The sequence below is a fragment of the Carassius gibelio genome, chromosome A4 (genome assembly GCF_023724105.1).
Source record: "Carassius gibelio isolate Cgi1373 ecotype wild population from Czech Republic chromosome A4, carGib1.2-hapl.c, whole genome shotgun sequence".
Taxonomy (NCBI): domain Eukaryota; kingdom Metazoa; phylum Chordata; class Actinopteri; order Cypriniformes; family Cyprinidae; genus Carassius; species Carassius gibelio.
The window spans coordinates 5,538,935-5,562,215 of NC_068374.1; the positions used below are offsets into that span (position 1 = coordinate 5,538,935).

At 38.5% G+C, this 23,281-nt stretch overlaps 1 protein-coding gene across 1 annotated transcript in view; it reads left to right on the forward strand.

The window, feature by feature from the left end:
• Nucleotides 1-20,950, forward strand: part of LOC127967527 (NLR family CARD domain-containing protein 3-like) — a 91,825-nt gene extending 70,875 nt beyond the window's left edge. Inside the window, exons 4-5 of the mRNA XM_052568325.1 lie at nt 20,209-20,255; nt 20,382-20,950. Of these exons, the coding sequence (XP_052424285.1) occupies nt 20,209-20,255; nt 20,382-20,950 (616 nt within the window). The remainder of the gene's footprint in view (nt 1-20,208; nt 20,256-20,381) is intronic.
• Nucleotides 20,951-23,281: the final 2,331 nt, after the last annotated feature.

A 23,281-nucleotide genomic window follows, 5' to 3' on the forward strand; every position in this document is an offset into this window, starting at 1 on the left:
ATATGGTTATTATGGTATCTCCCTTTTCCAGGTACTAGTGTTTATGCTTTCGAGATTTTTAAATAAGCTTGATTTGTGTTTGGGAAGATGTTCTGTTCTTGTTTTGTTGACATGTCAAGTGTTTTCGGTATTATATTTCGCTTTTTTTTTGTCCAATGCTAATTGTTATTATTGGAATATTGTTCAGCAGCTAAATTCGATTATGTAACATTATGTGGCATGCCATGTATAACATACCTGTGATGAAGGCGGCAGGGAATTGATGAGGAGGGGAGACAAATTGCCATTGTTAAGCTTCTGTTAAGTGTATTTATGGGTTTATCACCATTGCAATTGATTTTTATATTTTGAGCATTGTTTGATGATTAGCTGAATACTTCTGCTTCGCAGCACCATGACCCAAAACCACCTCAACAGTGTTGCTGTGTGCAATGTACATAAAGACAAGCTGGACAGTGTAAACAGAAAAAAGATTGCTGAACAGTTTGTCTCCTGTAAGGATCCCTTATGAAAGTTTATTTTACCAAGTATATTTACGTAAAGATCAAGTACATTTTTAAGTATACTTTATGTAGCAAGTATACATATATCAGTGTTCTAGTAGTATATTTGTAAGTGTACTGTTTCAATACTCTTTGGGACTAAATTTGCCCACTCTAGTATATAAATGTATAGTCATGTCCAAAAATGTTGACACCCTTGGTAAAAATGATCAAAGAAGGCTGTGAAAATTAATCTGCATTGTTAATCCTTTTGATATTTTATTTAAAACATTCACAAAAATGTATCCTTTCATTAGACAATTAGAATTTTAAATGGGGGGGGGGGGGGGGGGGGTTTCATTATGAAATATGTTTTTCTCACATACTCATTGGCCACAATTAACGGCACCCTTTTATTCAATACTTTTTAAAACCTTTATTTCCCAGTTTAACAGGTCAAAATGTTCTCCTATAATGTCTGATGAGGTTAGAGAACACCAGACAAGAGATCAGATACCATTCCTTCCTCCAGAATCACTCCAAGACACTTTAGATTCCCAGCTCCATGTTGGTGCTTCTCTTCAGTTCACTCCAATCATTTTCTATAGGATTCAGGTCAGAGGACTTGAATGGCTCAGTGACCCATTTTTGAGGTTTGTGTTTGGATTATTGTACGGTTGGAAGGTTCAAACATGGCCAATTATAAGATTTCAGTCACTTACTGATTTTTTATCTGTTGGTATTAGTAGTTAATATGATGCACCTTGTGTCAAAAAGATTGAAGAGTTAGACCTTTGTGACCCCGACGAAGGCCACCCAAATGGCGACCACCCACGTTGTGTTGACCCTGTTGACCTATTCAGATGTGAAAACCAGCATATGCTAAATTCTGATGTCGATCTTTGAGCTCAGGGGGGTTTCTGAGCGGTGACAGAAGACAAATGACCTTCTGAGGAATGTTTTTGTAGATTTGAATGGTCTGTTCCAACATCCGGGGGCTTTCCCCATCCAGTGTCCGGTTGCATTCCAAGGCAGCGGTTTTTGCTTTTTCTCTCACATGGGAGATGTGAGAAAGAAATTGGTTTTAAGGTCAATAATTAATAAATAGTTATATCAGATTGCAGTATGTGTGTTCTCACATTTATAATCTAATGTATAAAATAATTTAAATAAAATAGGTAACATGATTTAATAAATTAGTGATAATAAATAAATTAACCTTACATTTTCCAGGAGAATGTCTTCCTTGTGCAAGCATCACAAATGAAATGTTTAAGTCGGAAAAGCTCTTTCCTCCCGCTCTTATCCTCCCTGTATCATTCATGTACGCATGTGCATTCAATTGTTCCCCCTGAGTCTTATTTGCTTAATTTAAGTTAAAATAAATAAATCAAATTATGTGATCTCACATGATATAAAACCAATCAAAACATTTATGCTAGTTTTTGTCATCACCAAAAATATAAAAACATTGTACATTTTACCAGTATGAAAAAAAATTAATTATATATATATAATACAGATGACAAGTTTATTGAAGTGATGTTTAAAGTAGAGTGAAGGTGAGATGAATGGTAGTCGATCACGGATATGAGTCCAGTGCACACAATGGATGGTTTGCCAATGGTGGATTCCTCGAGGAAGATGAAGGTCAAGCGGTTCTGAGTAAACAGAAATAGATATGGGTCAGGAGAAGTCGCAAGCATTAGAGTATGCCAGTAGAGACGAGACCGGACGGTGGCTGAGTGAGAGTGTCTGATATTTATGGTGCTGTCTTGATTGGGAGTGCCAGGTGTGGTAAATCAGAATTCAGGTATATATATATATTAACAGGCCAAATGTTAAGGGTTATCCCCCCACATGTCAAATGTTTTATGGAGGCTTTTCACTAACATAATTCAATTCAATTGAAATTGTTGCAAAGCAGTTTCTACATTATATTTATATTTTTATTTATTATATTACGGAATTTTATATACTACCATCCCCTAAAGCTACTCATCACAGTAAACTTTCTAATTTTCAGAATCATCATGCTTTATAATTTCTAATTTAGATACGCATGGTGACAAACATTTGGAGTATTACTACATTCCATTATGACATTACATAGACATAATGATTATTTTACTATACAAACTGCACACCTATCCATCACACAAATTCTGTATATAAAATTTTTAATAAAATATTGTTAAGTAATTTGAATTAGGAAATTTCATGAACTACATTTACCTTTGTTATATCAGTGATAAACTTGTGTGTCATTATACAAAATGTTGCACTGATAAATCATATAAACTAGTACAGACACACGTAAACATTATAGGCTAAAAGAGACTTATCCCCATTTTAAAGAATATGACAGCATGTTACTTGTGCAAATCATTTCCAACATTTATTTATTAAGTTAACTGAACTTATAAAACAGTTTAATAGTTTTTAACTAAGCATAAACATTGAACAAATTTACGTTATTATATCAGTGTAATAGCCATGTCATTATACAAATTTGTGTCCTTGTAAGTCATTATGAACAAGCACACACGTACATAAACATTTCGTATTATAGAGAGGCTTATCTCTGTTTTAAATAATAAAATATATTTGACATCATAGTAACATGTTACTGAAGCAAAATCATACATTTAAACATATATTCAACATTTAAGGTTCTTGATCTTATAAAACACACTATTCTTTGAAAGAAGATAATTATATATAACACTATGTATAAAATAAACATTTAAAAGGGTTAGTTCATCGAAAAATCATAATTATGTTATTTATAAAATGTATTAGTGTTCCTGTAGCTCAATTCGTAGAGCACTGCACTATCAAGGTTGGGGTTCGATTCCCCGGGAACACAAGATAGTTGACACAAGTCACGTTGGATAAAAGCATCTGCTAAATGCATACATTTAATTTAATTTTAATTTAATAGCTTGATTTGTGTTTGGGAAGATGTTCTGTTCTTGTTTTGTTGACATGTCAAGTGTTTTCGGTATTATATTTCGCTTTTTTTTGTCCAATGCTAATTGTTATTATTGGAATATTGTTCAGCAGCTAAATTCGATTATGTAACATTATGTGGCATGCCATGTATAACATACCTGTGATGAAGAAGGCAGGGAATTGATGAGGAGGGGAGACAAATTGCCATTGTTAAGCTTCTGTTAAGTGTATTTATGGGTTTATCACCATTGCAATTGATTTTTATATTTTGAGCATTGTTTGATGATTAGCTGAATACTTCTGCTTCGCAGCACCATGACCCAAAACCACCTCAACAGTGTTGCTGTGTGCAATGTACATAAAGACAAGCTGGACAGTGTAAACAGAAAAAAGATTGCTGAACAGTTTGTCTCCTGTAAGGATCCCTTATGAAAGTTTATATTACCAAGTATATTTACCTAAAGATCAAGAACATTTTTAAGTATACTTTATGTAGCAAGTATACATATATCAGTGTTCTAGCAGTACTTGTAAGTGTACTGTTTCAATACTCTTTGGGACTAAATTTGCCCACTTTGGGGTTCGATTCCCCGGGAACACAAGATAGGTAAAAATTGAATGCCTGATTGCACTGCAAGTCAAGTTGGATAAAAGCATCTGCTAAATGCATACATTTAATTTAATTTTAATTTAATAACTCACCCTCATGTTGTTCCTAACCCGTAAGACCTCCGTTTATCTTTGGAACACAGTTTAAGATATTTTAGATTTAGTCCGAGAGCTCTCAGTCCCTCCATTGAAGCTGTGTGTACGGTCTACTGTCCATGTCCAGAAAGGTAAGAAAAACATCATCAAAGTAGTTCATGTGACACCAGAGGGTCAGCTGATGTTGATGTTTGCATATTATTTGTTGTACTCATTTCTTTCAAAAAGCCAACTCAACATTAAAGCCTATGACTGCATGTACTTGCCATAGGTCATAATTATAATCATAATTTATTCTGTTTCGTCCACTTTAACAGATTTGGTAGAGGGGCAATGTTGACTTGTTGTAATGCGATCATAATTAAAAACCATAACATTATAATACACGCCCCTTTGAAAAGGTTATAGGCATATTCGTTTATACAGTGGAAATATGTTTTCACAACAGAAATATTTATCAGTATAACAAATAGCTGAGATAGCGGAAATACTCTCTTCTAAACTATTGTAAAAGTTTGAATGTCGATTTGATTCCCTGCCCCACTAGCTGACTATTCTTTTTTTTATGGTTTATTTTTAGATGAAGACTATTCTCAGATTTTAGTCAAACAAGCGGCGAGTGTTCACTGGAAAATCGAGAATCAAATAAAAGTCAAGAGTATTTAAATCGAGATTGTAGTTTTAGAGCATTTTCTGACCTGTCTACAAATCGGACGCTTACTATTTCTCTGTTACATGTACATCTATTTCATTTAGAATGCATAAAGTTACACATTACAAGCTTGTAACAGTCAACAAAAATTGTCACATAAAGAAAATGAAGGGGGATCAATCACCGTTGAATAGCATAATATATTTCTTTAAAGAGGACACAACTACAACATCAAATACCATACATGTCTAAACCATATAACGTTATTGTGTAATAAGTCGGTCCATATCTAGAGGCATAACCTTTTAATGTCTATTCAACCTTAAAATTCTGAATAACCACAAATGTCCTGGGTTCATCACAGTATTGTAGATGTTTAGGATGTTAAAAGGTTAAAGTCCAAGATGATCCACAGCAGTAATCCAGAGTAGAGTAGGGAGCAATTTAGAAGAAAGTCCAAAGTTGAAGTAGATCGTAAATTTGAAACATTGACGAGTCTTCTTCATTGGATTTTTACGGCAGTTGGCATCCATAGTGTTGCATTACTGCCATCTGTTGTCTCACTCTAGCTTACTCAATTTTTTATTTAAACTCTTCTTTCCAGTCCAGTTCTCCTTATAAAATTAAACAAATATCTCCGTCCTTGGTCATTATTTCCATTTGTTAGTATATTTTTAACACTATATTCTAATATACCTATTTCCCGTAGCTGATTCTTGAACTCTTGCCTTTATAGTATATATTTCTTATATGATATAAAGATGTGAATAATTGTGTCCTCCTGACATTCATCACATAATCCTGTTGGGTTTTTTCCTATAATATGAAGAGTTTTGTTTAACTTGCAATGTCCAATCTTCAGTCTGTTTATTATGACTTGTTCCTTCCTATTCACCCCTTTCTTACTTTCCATACCTATCATATTTTGTATCATGTACAGATGTCTCCCTTTAATTTCATTATCCCACTGCTGCTGCCATTTTTCCATTATCTTTTTTCACACTAAACTCTTCCCTTCTGATTTTGATAATTTAATTTTGACATCAATATTTTCTTTTTTTTGTTGCCTCTTTGCCAGTCTGTCTACTCTCTCGTTTCCCTGTATGCCCACATGTGCTGGTACCCATAAATATGTAATGTTTTTCCCATGCCTTTTTATTCTTGAGTTTGTAAATAAAATCTCATAAAGTAGTTCCTGATGGTTGCTAGTCACACCAGACTTTATTCTCATGAGGGCAGAAACAGAATCACTACATATTAGAATGTTGTCCCATCCGGATTGTTCAGTCCATTCTAATGCTAGTAATGTATGTTGCATACAACTCGACCGTATACACACTTAAGCTGTCAGATGTTCTTTTGTTTACTCCCACATTATGACTAGGTACAGTACGTGGCCAGCCTTTCTGTCGCTTACCGCCGCGCATACTGCCAGGGCAGTGCCGCGGTGGTAACTGTAATTCAGTCGCGTGTTAAAATCATTCGCGAAACTACCGCCAGGTGGCGCAAAGGGACGGATTGCGAAATGAATGTAATTGTAAAATGAGATAAAAGAAGGAAGTAAAACAACAATAACATTTTGATATAACATTGTAACATAACAGTATACCGTACACACTGCTTTAATGGAGGGATTGAGAGCTCTCGGACTAAATCTAAAATATCTTAAACTGTGTTCCAAAAATAAACAGAGGTTTTACAGGTTTAAAACAACATGATGGTACGTTATTAATAACATAAATTTGCTATCTGGGTGAACTAGCCCTTTAACTTTAAATTATTATTATTATTATTATTATTATTATTATTATTAAAGCCTATATTTGTCAGGGATCTGGCAAGCCTGGTCTCAACCAATCATCAACACTCACAGTCCCCTGAGTAATAACCAGTCACACCTGCCCCGTATCAAGGATCCTATCAAAGGCACTATAAAAACACTCACCAGAACCTCAGTTCTCTGTCAAGCCTCCAACAGGAACAGTCTCCTCGCACTTGCCTCCTGAGTTCCTGCTATCCAGACGTAACGTGTACTTACCTTTGTGTTACACTAACCTGTGTCCTTGTTCTGCTGCCCAGGACCTCGGATCACAGCTACCTGTGATTCGATGGTTGTTGTAGTCTCGTGTGATTATCCCGAGCTGTTACTGTCTTCGGCATCTGAGAAGGAAGAGAATATAAGTGAGCGATCTGGGACTGTGGTTTTGACACTCCTGAATCAAGCAAGCTTACCTGTTTATTATCCTGTCCAATGTGTTTACCATACTGCCCGCACTTGAAGACGAAGCGTTCACTGAGCACTTGAACATATCAATAAAGAAACATATCTGTCTCCTGAGTATATCCTGACAATATTATTATATACTGTAATTATATTTATCAATTAGAATTATATATTTTTAATTCTTGTTTTGTTCTGATAAATTTGTTAAATTTAAAGTATTTGTTGTCAAGTGAAGGGAACGAATAATATCCTGTACATTAGTCTATGGGATTATTACGCCAGCCGTTATTATTTCTAAATGTAATAAAATGCAACCTATACATGACTTATATATTTTTTTTCCTCTCACAAACTTAATTTATTTTTTGGCGTGTTTAAATAATAATTAAAAAAAAACTGCAGCAAACGAAATTAAGTGATTAATCCGTTAATACTCAATTTATATATGACTTATATATTTTTTCATTTCACAAATGTAATTTATTTTTTACGGTGTCTAAAAAAACATGCATTTAATGAAAATAGGCGATTAATCGGTTCAAATTTGGTACTTTGGGTTAACAGTAATTATAATTATTATATACAGTCTGAGCCTGATCTAGGCTATCCGGGGTTTTTTTTTCATTGCATCTGAAATGTGCATCACATTCAGTTCACACGCTGTGGAGCAGATTGGTCTCTCGCGTTGCTCAGCTGTGGATGATTTAAAAATGTTTGATATAAAGGTTGCTGCCCCCATTTTATACAGGAATTGTTCATTTAAAAAGTAAAATTGAATTATATTGTTAGTTCTAATTTTATTGTTAACACAAGTTCATTTAGGCTATTTAACATGTTGTCACGACCGGAGACCCAGGGAAACACTGAAGATGAGATATCCAATTGCAGTGTGGGTTTTAATGGGTAATCCAAATCAACATCCAGCAAGCAGGGGTCAAAACCATAAATCCATCCAAAAATAAACAAACAGAGAAGGAACAGGAAAGGGAAAAGAAAACTCGGAAGGCGAGGAAACAGGGTGACTGAATGAAAGGACTCCATGAAGACAAACTGTGCAATTAACAGGATTGCAATCACTGTGATGAAAGGACAAGGCTTTGTGGGAATTGTAGTGCCTACGATGAGGTGCCTATGGGGAAGTGAGACCACTAGTGGAGACTCAGGGAAACAGAGACCAGACAGTGTGACATTACCCCCTCCTCCACGGAGCAGCTACCAGATGCTCCACCCGAACACAAGAAGAGACCAAGGAACACAGAGTCCAAGAGGGAGGTGGAGCAGCGGAGGACCAGGGGGAGGGATGGAGAGCCAGGTAAAATCGAGGGCCAGGTCCATAGAGGGAAACAGAGAGAAGAAGAGCAAAAAAACAAAACGACAACAAAACACAAATCCAGGAAAGGACATAACGTTTCGTGGCCCAGGGCCGAACCGACAGGTCAGGAATCCAGAGAGGAGCCAGGTGGAATTGGAGCCACGTGGTCGAGACAGAAGCCCACCAGTGTGGCGCAGAAGACCACCACCTCTGTGCGGTTGAGACAGAAGCCACATCTCAGCCAAACTCTCTGAGCGCTCGACTGATCCTGTCGTGGCCACGGAGGCCACCCTTAACTTATGTTCTCTGTTTCAGCTTGCCTAACCAGAATGGCTCTCCTGTGTCATCGATCCCACTATGGTGGTCTTCTAGACCGCCCATTTGGATTCTGTCTCGACCGCACGGATGTGGTGGCCTTCTGTGCCGCCCTGGTGGGCTTCTGTTTGGACCGCACGGATGTGGTGGTCTTCTGCGCCGCCTTGGTGGGCTTCTATCTCGACCGCACGGATGTGGTGGCCTTCTGTGCATTCTCGGAGTTGCACCTGATTGGGTAATACTCGCTGCCATTGTTGGATTGATTGGTTTGTTTCAGGTTCACGGGAAATCAGAGTCAGAGGAGGGTGGGTCTCTTGGCAGAGAGTCGATTTGAAAGATGTTGTTACTGTCTGCAAACAATGACAAATATTTTATTCGAAATCTGTGTTCACACCACCTTATACAATTGCTAAAGTTCATAAGCAATTAATATTTTTATGAAAACATGTTTTAATTTGTGATTTACCACCACTGGCACGTCATCGGACCTGTGGTCATCGTGGCCCCGAGGGGCAAGATGGCCGCCAGCCCAGCACCACTGTCCAAGATGGCCGTCAGCCCAGCGCCACTGCCCAAGATGGCCACTGGCCCAGCGCCACTGCCCAAGATGACAGCCACAGTTAACCCTCCAGAGTCGAATCAGGTTCCCGTTGACCCTCGAGTCGAGTCAGGATCCCGTTGACCCTCCAGAGTCGAGTCAGGTTCCCGTTGACCCTCCAGAGTCATGTCAGGTTCCCGTTGACCCTTCAGAGTCATGTCAGGTTCCCGTTGACCCTCCAGAGTCGAGTCAGGTTCCCGTTGACCCTCCAGAGTCGAGTCAGGTTCCCGTTGACCCTCCAGAGTCAGGTCAAGTCACCGTTGACCCTCCAGAGTCATGTCAAGTCACCGTTGACCCTCCAGAGTCAGGTCAAGCCACCGTTGACACTCCAGAGTCAGGCCAAGCCACCGTTGACACTCCAGAGTCAGGTCAAGTCACCGGTGATCTTCATGGGCAAAGTCAAGTCACAGACTATCTTCATGGGCAAAGGCAAGTCACCATTGATCTTCACGAGCAGAGTCAGGTCACCAATGATCTTCACGAGCAGAGTCAAGTCACCAATGATCTTCATGAGCAGAGTCAAGTCACCAATGATCTTCCCGAATCCAGTCTAAACACCACGGAATTACCAGAGTCTCTCCACATCTCTGCGGAACTACCAGAGCCTCGTCACATCTCAGCCAAACTCTCTGAGCGCTCGACTGATCCTGCCGTGGCCACGGAGGCCACCCTTAACTTATGTTCTCTGTTTCAGCTTGCCTAACCAGAATGGCTCTCCTGTGTCATCGATCCCACTATGGTGGTCTTCTAGACCGCCCATTTGGATTCTGTCTCGACCGCACGGATGTGGTGGCCTTCTGTGCCGCCCTGGTGGGCTTCTGTTTGCACCGCACGGATGTGGTGGTCTTCTGCGCCGCCTTGGTGGGCTTCTATCTCGACCGCACGGATGTGGTGGCCTTCTGTGCTTCTGTGTATTCTCGGAGTTGCACCTGATTGGGTAATACTCGCTGCCATTGTTGGATTGATTGGTTTGTTTCAGGTTCACGGGAAATCAGAGTCAGATCTGTCACATCAATCCAACAATGGCAGCGAGTATTACCCAATCATGTGCAACTCCGAGAATAAGGGACAAATGGGATGCGCTATTTTATTCTCAAACATGGGACGATTCCGTATTTTAAGGGACGGGTGGCAACCCTATGAGCTCCACATTTAAGAATAGTCCTAGACTAGGTTTCTCTCTCTCTCTAACTGTATTTAACAGCATTAACTTACAATGAAATATGTCTTCCTTCAGGCAGACTGAATGTTTTCCTGCCTTGCTAAATGTTGGGTCTGTTAGTGGAGTCCTGTCCGCTGTGAGGTGGGAGCAGCTGCAGAGGATTCTGCTTGGTTTTAAAGCCTTCCGCAAACATCGACGATAACGAATAACAATAACAATGATTTTCATAAAATAATCATTAATTAAAATTATAATATGGACTGCAAGAAAATAATGAATACAAAGAGTAGGGCTGCTGAGTGCAGACATGTTCTACCCAGTAACATGACAACACACCAATCCTCTAAGCCAAAAAAACAGTCCGAGTTCAGTTCAGCTGGAGGGGGTTGGGTTTTTAGAAGTAGTTATGTATGGCTTGTGGGGGTCGAGATAAAGGTGTGAATCTCTTGCTCTTTCATATGGACATTGTCTTATGCGGGTTTCAAACTTGCTGAGCAGGTTATTTAGATAGGACTCGTCATATTGGTTATAGGCAATTTGTACATTGCGAGGTCCCGGAACAAAGCGAGGCAACGGATCCGGCACGCGATTACAGAAGGGAGAGGTAGTGGAGCACTCGCGCAACCACATTGGTGGACCAGTTTAAGTGATTAAGAGCGTGCATCAGTTGCTTTAAAAGGGTCTGTGAGGTCATGAATAACATGGAAATGCCATACGATTTTACAATTTCCAGGCCTAAAAATTTTTCTGAGGGGGGCTACGTGTCGCATGGTTTTAATAAATCTCGCAGATTTCAAGTTTAGAATTAGGGAAATTTCAGCATTTATTCAACATAACTCTCTCAGAGCCCGCTTCTCATCAGCACATCAGTGACCTGCTCACTCGCATTTTAAGGACAGCTGACAGAACTGTCATTTGTCTAATCAGGTCATTGTTGCATTGTCACAAAAATGTATAATAATTTGCACACCTTTTTAAGAATTTTAAGCCATTTGGTACTCACATGCTCCAAAGGCTGTATTATGTGTCCTCACAGTCACATCCAAAGCTTGTGTGTATAAAGCTGACTCGCGAGTATTATTTAAGAGTTATTTTTTGTAGTTTGTTGAGATTAAGCCACAAAATTCAAACAATATGATGTCTGATGGGTGTTGACAACTAAAACAGTTTCATGGCACACTCTACTAAAATACAGTGGGGAAAAGAAAGAAAAGGGGTAACAAATCAATAATAAAACAACACTGCATCATCAGTGTTGGTGTTGTATCAGACACTTGTAATTAACATCAGGCTATATGAAAAACAACCTCAAATGGAGTTAACGTTTTTAGTTAAAAGTTTTTTGGCGGACGAATGAGATCTGTGTCTTGTCCGCATCTGAGGAAAGTGCAGCACATTACATGCCATTATCACCTTTTACAGGTTAGGATATAAAGTTTTTTTTTTTTTTTTGCTGTTTAATACACCAAAATATCATGATATAAACAATTAAGCACCTTCTAGGGTTGCCACCTTCAATACGAAAAATAAGGGACGCCTTTGGGGGGGTGACCACAGCACCCCTCGGGGCAACAATGACCACAGGTCCGATGACGTGCCAGTGGTGGTAAAACATGTTTTCATAATAATATTAATTGCTAATGATCTTTAGTAATTGTATAAGGTGGCGTGAAAACAGATTTTACAGATTATTGGTAAATTAATCTATTTTATATAGTCTATTGTTAATTCTATAGTAGCCTATTGAATAATGCAATCATTTAAATTAGTTAACTCTTAAGGCGGCAGGGTTTTTGGGAAAATGTTTTGTATTTTGACATCAAGATTTCAAAAGCTTGTGGATTAAAAGGGCTTAAAGATAGAGATCTACTGTCAATTAGAAAAATGTTTGGCATGATCGAAAGTTTGTGTGGGGTGTAAATATACTCATCTTATTTGCATATTATGACGTCAGCAGGGGCGGCCATCTCGAATTTCATAATATTCAGGAAATATTAGATATTGAATTGATGTTTGAACATATTTGCATGTTTTTGTATGTGTGTGTCTTTTTTATTCTCATTCCAAATTATCAGAAAAGAGGAAGCCAACAATACAACAGGAGGAAGTACTAAATTATTACTATATTACTACACTATATAGTAGTAAAACACATGTGAACAGTAGCCTACTTTTTGATCAGTTCATCAGTAATAATGAGGAAATAATAGATATTGAATGGATGTTTGAACTTATTTGCAAGTTTTTTTTTTTTTATATTTGATTGTTCTTGTTGTTTTTTTGGTCTTTTTATTCTCATTCCAAATGATCAGGAAAAAAAAAGACGGGAAAAGTAGTACATTATTACTATATTACTGTGCCATAGTAAATTACATGTGCCTATTTTTTTAATCAGTTGACCAACTATCTGCCCAATCAGGTATCTATGTGATACAGTACTGCACCAGTACTGTCTGCTGGCCGCGCATTACAGCGTGCGCGATCAGCAACAGCTCTCCTATGGACACTATGATCACGTTCACCTCTGCCACACGCATTCCCATTGAGCAAAGTGTCGAAATGATCACTTGTTTGTGCTTCGTGAACACTCTCGCCTTGCACGGTGGCACCAATGCGCTGCAAAGATGTACCGCGAGAAGCGCGCATTTTGAACAGAAACATGATGTAATGTTGGTCTAGAATCGAAAGTACTACATGTCTGCCATCTAGTGGAAGGGAATACTAAAATGAGAACATTTGTGACCAATCACGGAAAGTAGGGACACAAGTCGGTTCTGGGGCATTTTGAGTTATTCACAGATTCTGAAAGTGTAGTCTTCAAGCTTTCCAACGATGTGTAACAAATGGAAATTTGATAATATTTGGAGAAGTTGTGGCCATTTGAAGGTAGGCACTTAAACAGCTCAAAAAGCAGAACATAGCCTTTAAAGATTGTGCAGTTCTCACTGCTGCGAGTGACAATGGGGCTCATTTACATCTCATTTAGATAAGCCATACCCCCTGCATAGCAACGACAGACACAACGGGAAAAATCAGACCACATACTATTAATAATAAAGGAGAATGTGCATTGTAAATGTCAGTAATTTATCTTTTTTGACTTTTATAAAAATGATTTAGAGGCTGAAATATGTGAGTTTTATCTTTTTATAAAAAATATTTAATCTTTAAAATGTGGCCATAATTTTTTATGTTATTATTTTAATGTTTATGTAAACAAAAAGTACATATTGATGCAAATTTTATTTGTTATTTGCTGGTTTCCTACATAAAACTTGATGAATTGATTTCATTGTGTAGCATTAGGACTTTTTTAACAGGATTCTGTGATAACCGATGAGCTAGCTAATCAATAGGTAGATATGGGAAGGTATAAACATGGACTAAACATGAGATAACGTGTACGTGTTCTTAGAATGAACACAAAACGACAAACTTTGATGTTTATGGAAACTCACCCCATAAGAAGCAAAAGTATTTTCGCATATCTCGATGCCTCCAATGTAGGGCTGGGACAACACGTCGGGGTCATCGATGACGTCGACGCAAAAAATACGTCGATGCAAAATATGCGCATCGATTCGTCAACCTGTTTTTATTTCTCTAAAATACGTTTGCAAAACATTTTCCTTATGTGCGCTGAATATACGCAATGGCCGGATCAACATTCTGTCCAACGTTATATAACCAATCCAGGGGTTTTTCTGCATTGATTTTTTTTTTGGCGGCTGTCAAAGCCTTATTTGATTGGTGACTGCTGCGTCAGAGAGCGTAAGAGAGAGAGCCCCGGCTGCGCGTGCACACTCACAGTCTTCAAACAACACGAGCGCTTCTTGCTCTCTCTCTCCCTTGTGCATATTAATCAAAATCATTAAACACGATATAAAAAGGGCGACACACCAAAGTTTCACACGCGCTCGCGCACTCAGTCTTCAAACAACACAAGCGCTTCTTGCTCTCTCTCTCCCTTGTGCATATTAATCAAAATCATTAAACACGATAGAAAAAGGGTGAAACACCAAAGTTTCACGCGCACTCACAGTCTTCAAACTACACAAGCGCTGTCTTGCTCTCTCTCTCGCTCTCTCTCTCTCTCTCCCTCGTGCATATTAACCAAAATCATTAGACACGATAGAAAAAGGGCGGAACGCCAAAGTTTCACGTGGAGCATTCGGAGATTTTTTTTCTCCATGACAGGCTGCTGGCTCCCACTGTTAATTTTTATTTATTTATTTTTTTGGAAAAGAACTCTCTGTATTAGCTTAAAGCCCTCAAGTTTACATTGGTTACTGTATTCTTTCAATTGCTCTAAACAAGTATTTTGGGTGACCTTTTTTATTGAATGCTAGACATCAAGTTGTTGTTATTTTCATCTGAAAGAAGAACTTTTTTTCAGTAAACTAGGCCCTATGTGTTCAGTAAGCTTGTTTCAGTAAACTATGTGTTTTCAAGGCTTCAAGGTTTTATTGAATGCTATCTCTATACAAGTGCAAAGTAATGCATTCTTAGTCAGTCTTTTATTTAAAATCAACATGTATAAATTGTTAGTAGTCAATTATTGGGGAGATAATCGAAATCGAATCGGTCTGGGAAAAATAATCGTTAGATTAATCGATGCATCGAAAAAATTAATGGCCACGGTTCAGCTCGTCTGCATTCATCTTTGCGGCGTACATCTTCATTGAATTTTTATATCAGCTACAGCCGGCCAGAGCGCTGCATACTAAGTAGCCACGTTTCCCCGGGGGCAATAACAAAAGAAACAAAAGCCAGCTTATCCAGTATGGAAATACAGACAGACAATGAAACCCCCCTACTGCGTGCTAGAATCTCCGACAAACAACCTGATTTCAACCTCAAAATGTACACTTTAAATATACCAATACTGCTATCTCAAACACGGAGAGGCTTTTTCGTGATCTCAACTAACAGATTCTGCAAAAAAACGAAAATCACCAATTTTGAAAAAAAATGCTTCTTTCTCATTTTGCTTGAAAGTTGTGCTGCCGACTTGTGTCACTGGTTTCCGTGACGGGTCACATTTCTATTAACTAACATTAACAAAGATTAATAAATACTGTAACAAATGTATTACTTAGTTCATTTTAGTTAACACACTAATGTTTAATAAATAAACCTTATTGTAAGTGTATGAATGTTGTTCTCCCGTAGCATGCTGTCGCACATCTGACAAGCCACCGTGGGCAGCAGAAAACACTCACCGACAAATTGTGCTTGATACTCATTTCCGCTGACACTTTTCAGCCAAGCATTTGATTCCTCCCACTATCGTCAGTACTTTTGCATCCGCTCTAGTTTCAGCGCCTGACGCCGGGGGGTGGGGGTGGGGGGGTAGCAGCCTCCGCCTTTCTTTCAAATCGACTCTCTGCCAAGAGACCTGCCCTCTTCTGACTCTGGCCGTGAACCTGAAACAAACCAATCAATCCAACGATGGCAGCGAGTATTACCCAATCAGGGGAAGAACAGGATGAGTCTTCACAGAATGCCGGTGGGATAATCTGCATGAGATGTTGCATTGAAGACAACTCTGAGAATACAGGACAAACCCAGTCCAGTACTGATTCAAAACGGGATGCGCTATTTTATTCTCAAATACAGGACGATTCCGTATTTTAAGGGACGGGTGGCAACCCTAGCCTAATCAGTATTCATTATTAGGGCATGAGCACAAAAATGACACATACTGAAATGTGTTCTTTATGATGAGAGGAATGTTCCCCTCAAATTTTGATGAAGATAAAAGCAACTTTGTCCGTACCATGGCATGCAATTAAATCCCTCCTCCAACCCCAGCTCCACCAACTGAACCAGTAATCAGATCTAACTTTGTTTTTTTCTTTACAGTCTCTTCATTGGAAGCAGTCTCTCACATTTTGTTTACAACTTAGGTGTGAATTGTAATTATATATATACTTCTAATGGTTCTGTTCTGTACCCCAGGGGGGTTTGTCTTGCTGCTCTCCCCACTCTGTCCAAGCATGGCTGCATGGACAGGCGTGTGGAGTGTTGCCCAGAACACAACCATACCGCCAACACTAACTGTATGCAATTATAATTGTCATAAATATACTTGACGGAAGTGGTCCTGATTGAACTAATATTTAAACAGACAGTGTTTCTAATGCTAAAGTTTTTTTTTTTTTCAGTTTAGTTTTTTATCTTTTTTTACTAATCTTCTATATCCATGCACCACTTTTATTATGCAATAAGAAGCTACTTTATGTCATTATCTTAATGCATGGTTTTATTTAAAAAATGAGCTTAAAAAAGGAGCTTTACACACAACCTTATCAGAGCTAATGATGATGACCTGTATTGTTTACATTTATGTAGTCTTGATTTGGGTGTGTACAGTGGTTTTACGTTTAAAAGGGTTGTAAATCTAGTTCAAGTAAATATTAGCACACCATAGTCAACTTTTATCTGGTCATTTCACAATTACAAAAATGTGGCTAGTAAAAATGTTGTGTGGCTACTAACTTTGGAAAACCACTAGCCACTCTGGCTAGTGAGCAAAAAAGTTGATGTCAAGCCCTGATCACTGCTCTTGATTAGCTAGTTCAGGTATGTTTAATTAGGGTTGGAGTGAAACTGCAGGAGAGTGGCTCTCCAAGACCGAGTTCGCCCATCTCTGCCCTAGTGATAATTTTATCAAAATAAGAGGAATCATAAACATTCAGGACAACACTAAATAAAAATATCATGCAATTAGCAATTTTACATAACATATATTTACATATAATGAATTAATAAAAATGAAACTTGAATTTATAAATGAAAATTACTAATTTATAAAAAAAATTAAAAGTTTACATACACTGGATGACTCACAGCTGTTTTTATGTGTTGTGATAGTTTTTCACGAGTCCCTTGTTTGTCCTGGGCTGCAGGTTCTACAATCTTCTTATGCTTACAGTGTTTTGGGAAACACAGCTGGTCTACTGTTCTTCAGAAAAATCCTCCATGTCTCACAAATTCTTTGGTTTTCCAGCAACTTTAGGATATTCTGCCCCTGTCCAACAGACGTGATTTTGAGATCCCTTTTTCACTCTGAGGAAAAATGAATGCCTCATACACAACTATTATAAAAGGTAAAAACATTATTCATTGATGATCCAGAAGGAAAGACAACGCATTAAGGCCCAATCCCAATTCTATCCCTTAGCCCTTCCCCTTTCCCCTACCCCTCTTTTTTGCGCATTCATGTGAAGGGGTAGGGGTGTCTCGATTCTCTTTTGGTTGGAGGGGAATTATCTTGGCAACATGGCTGCTACTGAGAACAAATAGACACATAAATGTAAGCATTTTGGGCATTAATAAAGATTTTAATGAAAAGTAATCATTTGTTTTATGTTACATTTAATTGTGAGTTCATGTTATAGTCATGATCATTTCTGATTCATTTCTGATTCATCCCATGAATAATTGTGCGCGCGCACACACACACACACACACACACACACACTCATGCTAATCCGCTAGATGTGTCACTTTATGCTTTCCATGGTGACGCGTCTTTGCTTGTCACGTGACATACCGCAGCAACAACAGAGCTGAATGAATGACCTGCTTTTGTCATTTTTCCTTTTTTATTCAAAATGAATAAAATGAAATTTTGAATGAAATAGCTGATATTCCGATTGTCAAATATATGCAAGTGGAAGTGTTTTGTTGTTTAAACACCTTTATAACGATCGCGTTAGTTGAACTGTATGCGCGATGGGCGCCGCCATCTTAGTTTGTGCCGCAGACGCAGTTCAGAGAATCAGATCTGTTGGATTTACAACACGTGAATTCATCCACTTCTCCCGAAATACATAAAAGTAAGTGGCTGGTGAACTGGGAGAATAATGGAGTAAACTTTAAAGTTACTTACACAATGTGTATCTGATATGAATAAAATGTGTCTAATTATAATGAAAAAGATTATTATTGCCTCTTCCTTTGACATCAGTGTGTATTTTACAAACTCTAAATGTATTGTTTTTTCTAGTACTTATATGTCTGAAACCTAAAATAAACATTATGTGGTTGAAAACACTGAAAAGTTGTGATGACAGCTCTGAGCGCACTTGTCTCTGGCTCAGCGCCAGCCAACTCGCGAGAGCACATTTGAATTTCACGTCATGCACTGACCGGTGTGGTCGTAACAGTTACACTCCAGGGACTAGCCTAGACTGATCACACCGGTGTGATCGTACGTGCGATGCGAAAGAGTTAAATTAATCGAAACAAAAATATATAAAGCCTATATCGAAATCATCTCGCGACCCCTGCGCCGGGGTCCCGCGACCCACCGTGGGGTCGCGACCCCTACTTTGGGAACCACTGCTCTAAGGCCCCATTTACACTGCATGGTTCAAGTGACCCAAATCCGATTTTTTGCTCTCATGTGGCACAGATCGGATATGACCGGTGTACGTGTAAGCAGGAAAAAAACGCATGGATTCCGATGTTCTCAGATGTGGTAATAAATTGGATATGAATCGGATACGTGCATTTGCGTGTGCCATGTAAGCAGACAAATCGGATATTCCCCAGTAAATGCGAGCCGTACGTCATTAAAAAAGTGACGTCAACTCAGGTGGACACCGCCAACTGAGATCAAATGACTTATTATAGGTGTGATGGAGGACGAAGGATACACACAGTGGAGCAATGCCGAGGTTTCATGTCTTTTCAGTCTTTGGGGCGAAGAGATGGGGCAAAAATGCAGGGTTGTTAGAGAAATAAAGGGCTCTCCTTTTTTTCTCCCCCATACGTGACCAATGTTTTGCTGATTTAAAAAAAAAAAAATTTTGTTGCTGCTCCCCGGCCCTTGACAAATGTAAATCGCGGATTAATTGCACAGCTCAAAAAAGTTTTGACAGGTCAGCGAGAGAGAGAGTGCGAGCGAGAGAGCGCGAGAGAGATAGAGAGCCCCGCCTGCACGCTCACCGTCTTCAACAGTGTAGTGTTAAGGTGAATGAGTCCGGGAGATGGGGAAGTGGCGCCCTCTGGTGATGAGAAGGAGGAACACCGGATTCAGACTCACGACACTAGGATCAATCGCTATTGGGAAACCCGTCCCAGAACTTTACACACAGGCAAACACAGCATGTGTAACGCAGGAAAGCGCGTTCCTATAGTCTAGTAAAGTAGTGTAGATACCAATATTATTAGTGTAATCTGTCACTTTATTTCGTTACCCAAAAAAGTTATATAGTTACTGTAATCCCTTACTTTGTAAATCTTTACCCCCTACACTGACAAAAATCAAATCTAAACTCCCAGAATCCCTTGAGACTCAATCAAGCCTAGAACATGCTAAATCATTCCAAAACATGCTAGCATTGTGATGATAATTCGGTTGTTAGACGTAAGAAGCTCTGTTTCTGGGTCCAAGCCTCAACTCGCTTCAGGCTGTATTTCAGTGTTAAGGTTTTTTTTGTTTTTTTTTAAAAAACAACTGATATTTGCCGTTGTGAAGTAAGTGGAGCGAATGACAGAAGCGTGTAGAAGAGAAGAGAAGCGCTGCTGTTGTGATGAAACTTTCTGTTGGCTTTCACTTCTTGTCAGTATAAGTACTTTGATAATAATACCAATTGCATAGTGAGACCCTAGCAACCACCCGGTGTGCCCTAGCAACTGCCTATCAACAGTCTAGCAACCACCCCAAGTACCTTAGCAACTGCATAGCATTTGTAGCCCAATATTTTTTAAATCTATCAAAAATTATTTTAAATGACTAAACTAAAACTTGTGTTTCCTGACTGAATGTGACTGAATGTGTGTTTTTCTAGTGTGGATCATGGAGGAGAATACAGGATTACAGCAGGACTAAAAAAATGTACGTCTACACACACACACTCACTCTCTCTCTCTCTCTCTCTCTCTCTCTCTCTCTCTCACACACACACACACACACACACACAGCTGTAGTTATTGTTATTAATGTCTCTGTTCTTGTGTTCAGATTCCTGTTTTCTCACACTGGATCCAAATACAGCAAACACTAAACTGGTTCTGTCTGAGGGGAACAGAAAGGTGACACGTGTGTTTGAGGATCAGCCGTATCCTGATCATCCAGACAGATTTGATAATTATCCTCACGTTTTGTGTAGAGAGAGTGTGTTTGAACGCTGTTACTGGGAAATTGAGTGGAGTGGATATAATGGTGTGTATATATCAGTCTCATATAATAGCATCAGCAGGAAGGGAGCAGGTTATGAGTGTGTGTTTGGATATAATGACCAGTCCTGGAGTTTGTTCTGCTCTCCTGACAGTTACTCATTTAGACACAATAACATAGAGACTGATCTCCCTGTAAAGGCCATCAGCAGAAGAACAGGAGTGTATGATGATGATGATAATGATGTCAGGACAACAGGAGTGTATGTGGATCACAGAGCAGGAACTCTGTCCTTCTACAGCATCTCTAGAAACACAATGAGCCTCATCCACACAGTCCACACCACATTCACTCAGCCACTCTATCCTGGGTTTTATGTTCATTATCCTGGATCATCAGTGAAACTGTGTTGATGAATCAGAAGAGACTGACGAGGGATTCTACCCATAATTATTTGAGCTGCATGATGAATCAGTGACAGTGAGGTGTTAAAAAGTCTTAATGAAATTAATACTGCAGCTGAACTTCTGTCTCTGAAATAACAATCAGAATATATGTGTGTCAGAAATCATCATATAGACAGTAAGTTAGTTTGTGTGTGTGTGAGACAGAGACAGAGAGAAAGGAAGTGTGTGTGTGTGTGTGTGTGTGTGTGTGTGTGTGTGTGTGAGTGAGTTGAGTTGAGTTGAGTTGAGTTGAGTTGAGTAAGGAGGGAGGGGTTAACTATTAGAGTCACCATTACTTCGCGGGATTGTTTGGCATTTTTGCCCGACTGTCACACTAACTTAAGGAGATGAGTGATGCTATAATTGGACTTGAGTGTTTCCCTCGCTTCTGAATGTATATGGACTAGAAAAAACGGTGAACTTCATCCCCGTCTCCTATTGGAATGATTTCCCCCTGACAATTATTTTAAATTGTAATAATATATCACAATATTACATTTTTTTCTGTATTTTTGATCAAATAAATGAGCAGAATAAACTTAATTAAAAAACATTAAAAATAGTAATGTTTCCAAACTTTTGGTCTGTACTGTATATATATAAATGGAGTCATCAATTTTTGCAAATGAACTGAATATACACAAATGCACATGAACATACATATGTGACCCTGAACCACAAAACTAGTCATAAGGGTAAAATTTTCGAAATTGAGATTTATACATTATTTGAAACCTGAATAAATAAGCTTTCCATTGAGTGTCCGAGATACAATAATTACAACTGAGGGTGAAAAAAAAAATATTGGGAAAATCATCTTTAAAGTTGATTGAAAATGCAGATGGAATTGCTTAATTATTAATAATTAAAAGATAAATTAAATCAATGTTTTAAGCCTCCATTTGATAACCAGAAAAATGTAAATACACAACAGAATTTCTAAGGGGAAAAAAAATATATAAATTCATGAGGCTATTTTAATATAAAATTTAATAAATTAAGTTGTTCATATGCATTTAAATAATTGGACATGCTACAATACAGATTAGGTAACAAAAAAAACATGGTGATGAAAAATACAACATTTTTTAGGGCCCTACACATGTAATATTTGTTAAACTTTTAATAAATTGATGTGAAAATTTATGTTTCATGATTTTAAATTAATTAGACATGCATTTTGATTAATAAAATTTCATTTAATCATTAAAAAGAGGGAAAGAAAAATTAAAATGGAATTTGGGAAAAAAATAAAACAGATTTCATAAGGCCCTATCCAAATGAAGTAGCAATGCATTATATTAATCGGAACTTAAAGGGATAGTTCACCCAAAAATAAAAATCATGTCATTAATAACTTACCCTCATGTCGTTCCAAACCAGTAGGACCTCCATTTATCTGCCGGACACAGTTTAAGATATTTTAGAATTTGTCATATCCGGTTCGTGAACCAATCATTCGATGTAACTGGATCTTTTTGAACCAGTTCACCAAATCAAACTGAATTGTTTTAAACGGTTCACTTCTCCAATACGCATAAATCCACAAATGACTTAAGCTGTTAACTTTTTTAATGTGGCTGACACTCCCTCTGAGTTCAAACAAACCAATATCCCGAAGTAAGTCATTTACTCAAACAGTACACTGACTGAACTGCTGTGAAGAGAGAACTGAAGATGAAAACGAGCTGAGCCAGATAACAAACAATAGACTGACTCGTTCACGAGTGAAGAACCGGTTGCATCGGTTTTCGGATCACCAGTAGTTCTTTCTGATAGTTCGATTCAATAAACCAGTTGAAGAAAACGGTTCACCGTTTCTTTTGCGCTCGACATAATGGCGTCATTGGCGATGACTGCAAGCCTTCGGTTTACCCGCGCTCATAACATTAGAACAGAATCAGTTCAGAATCAATCACCAAAAGAATCAGTTCAGTTCAGACGCTCTGTGTGTCGGTCTGCTTCCCGCTGAATCACACATGCGCAGTATCATCAGCTCCTCGGTTCACGAATCGGACGCGTCTGACAGAAACAGTTCTTCACTCGTGAACGAGTCAGTCTATTGTTTGTTATCTGGCTCGGCTCTGTGTTCATCTTCAGTTCTCTCTTCACAGCTGTTCAGTCAGTGTACCGTTTGTGTACATGAATTACTCCGGGATATTGGTTTGTTTGAACTCAGAGGAAGTTGATTTGGTGAACTGGTTCAAGAAGATCCGGTTACATCGAGTGATTCTTTGTGAACCGGATATCACAAACTGCTTTGTTTTGAACTCTCTCTCACAACAGACACGGAAGAGA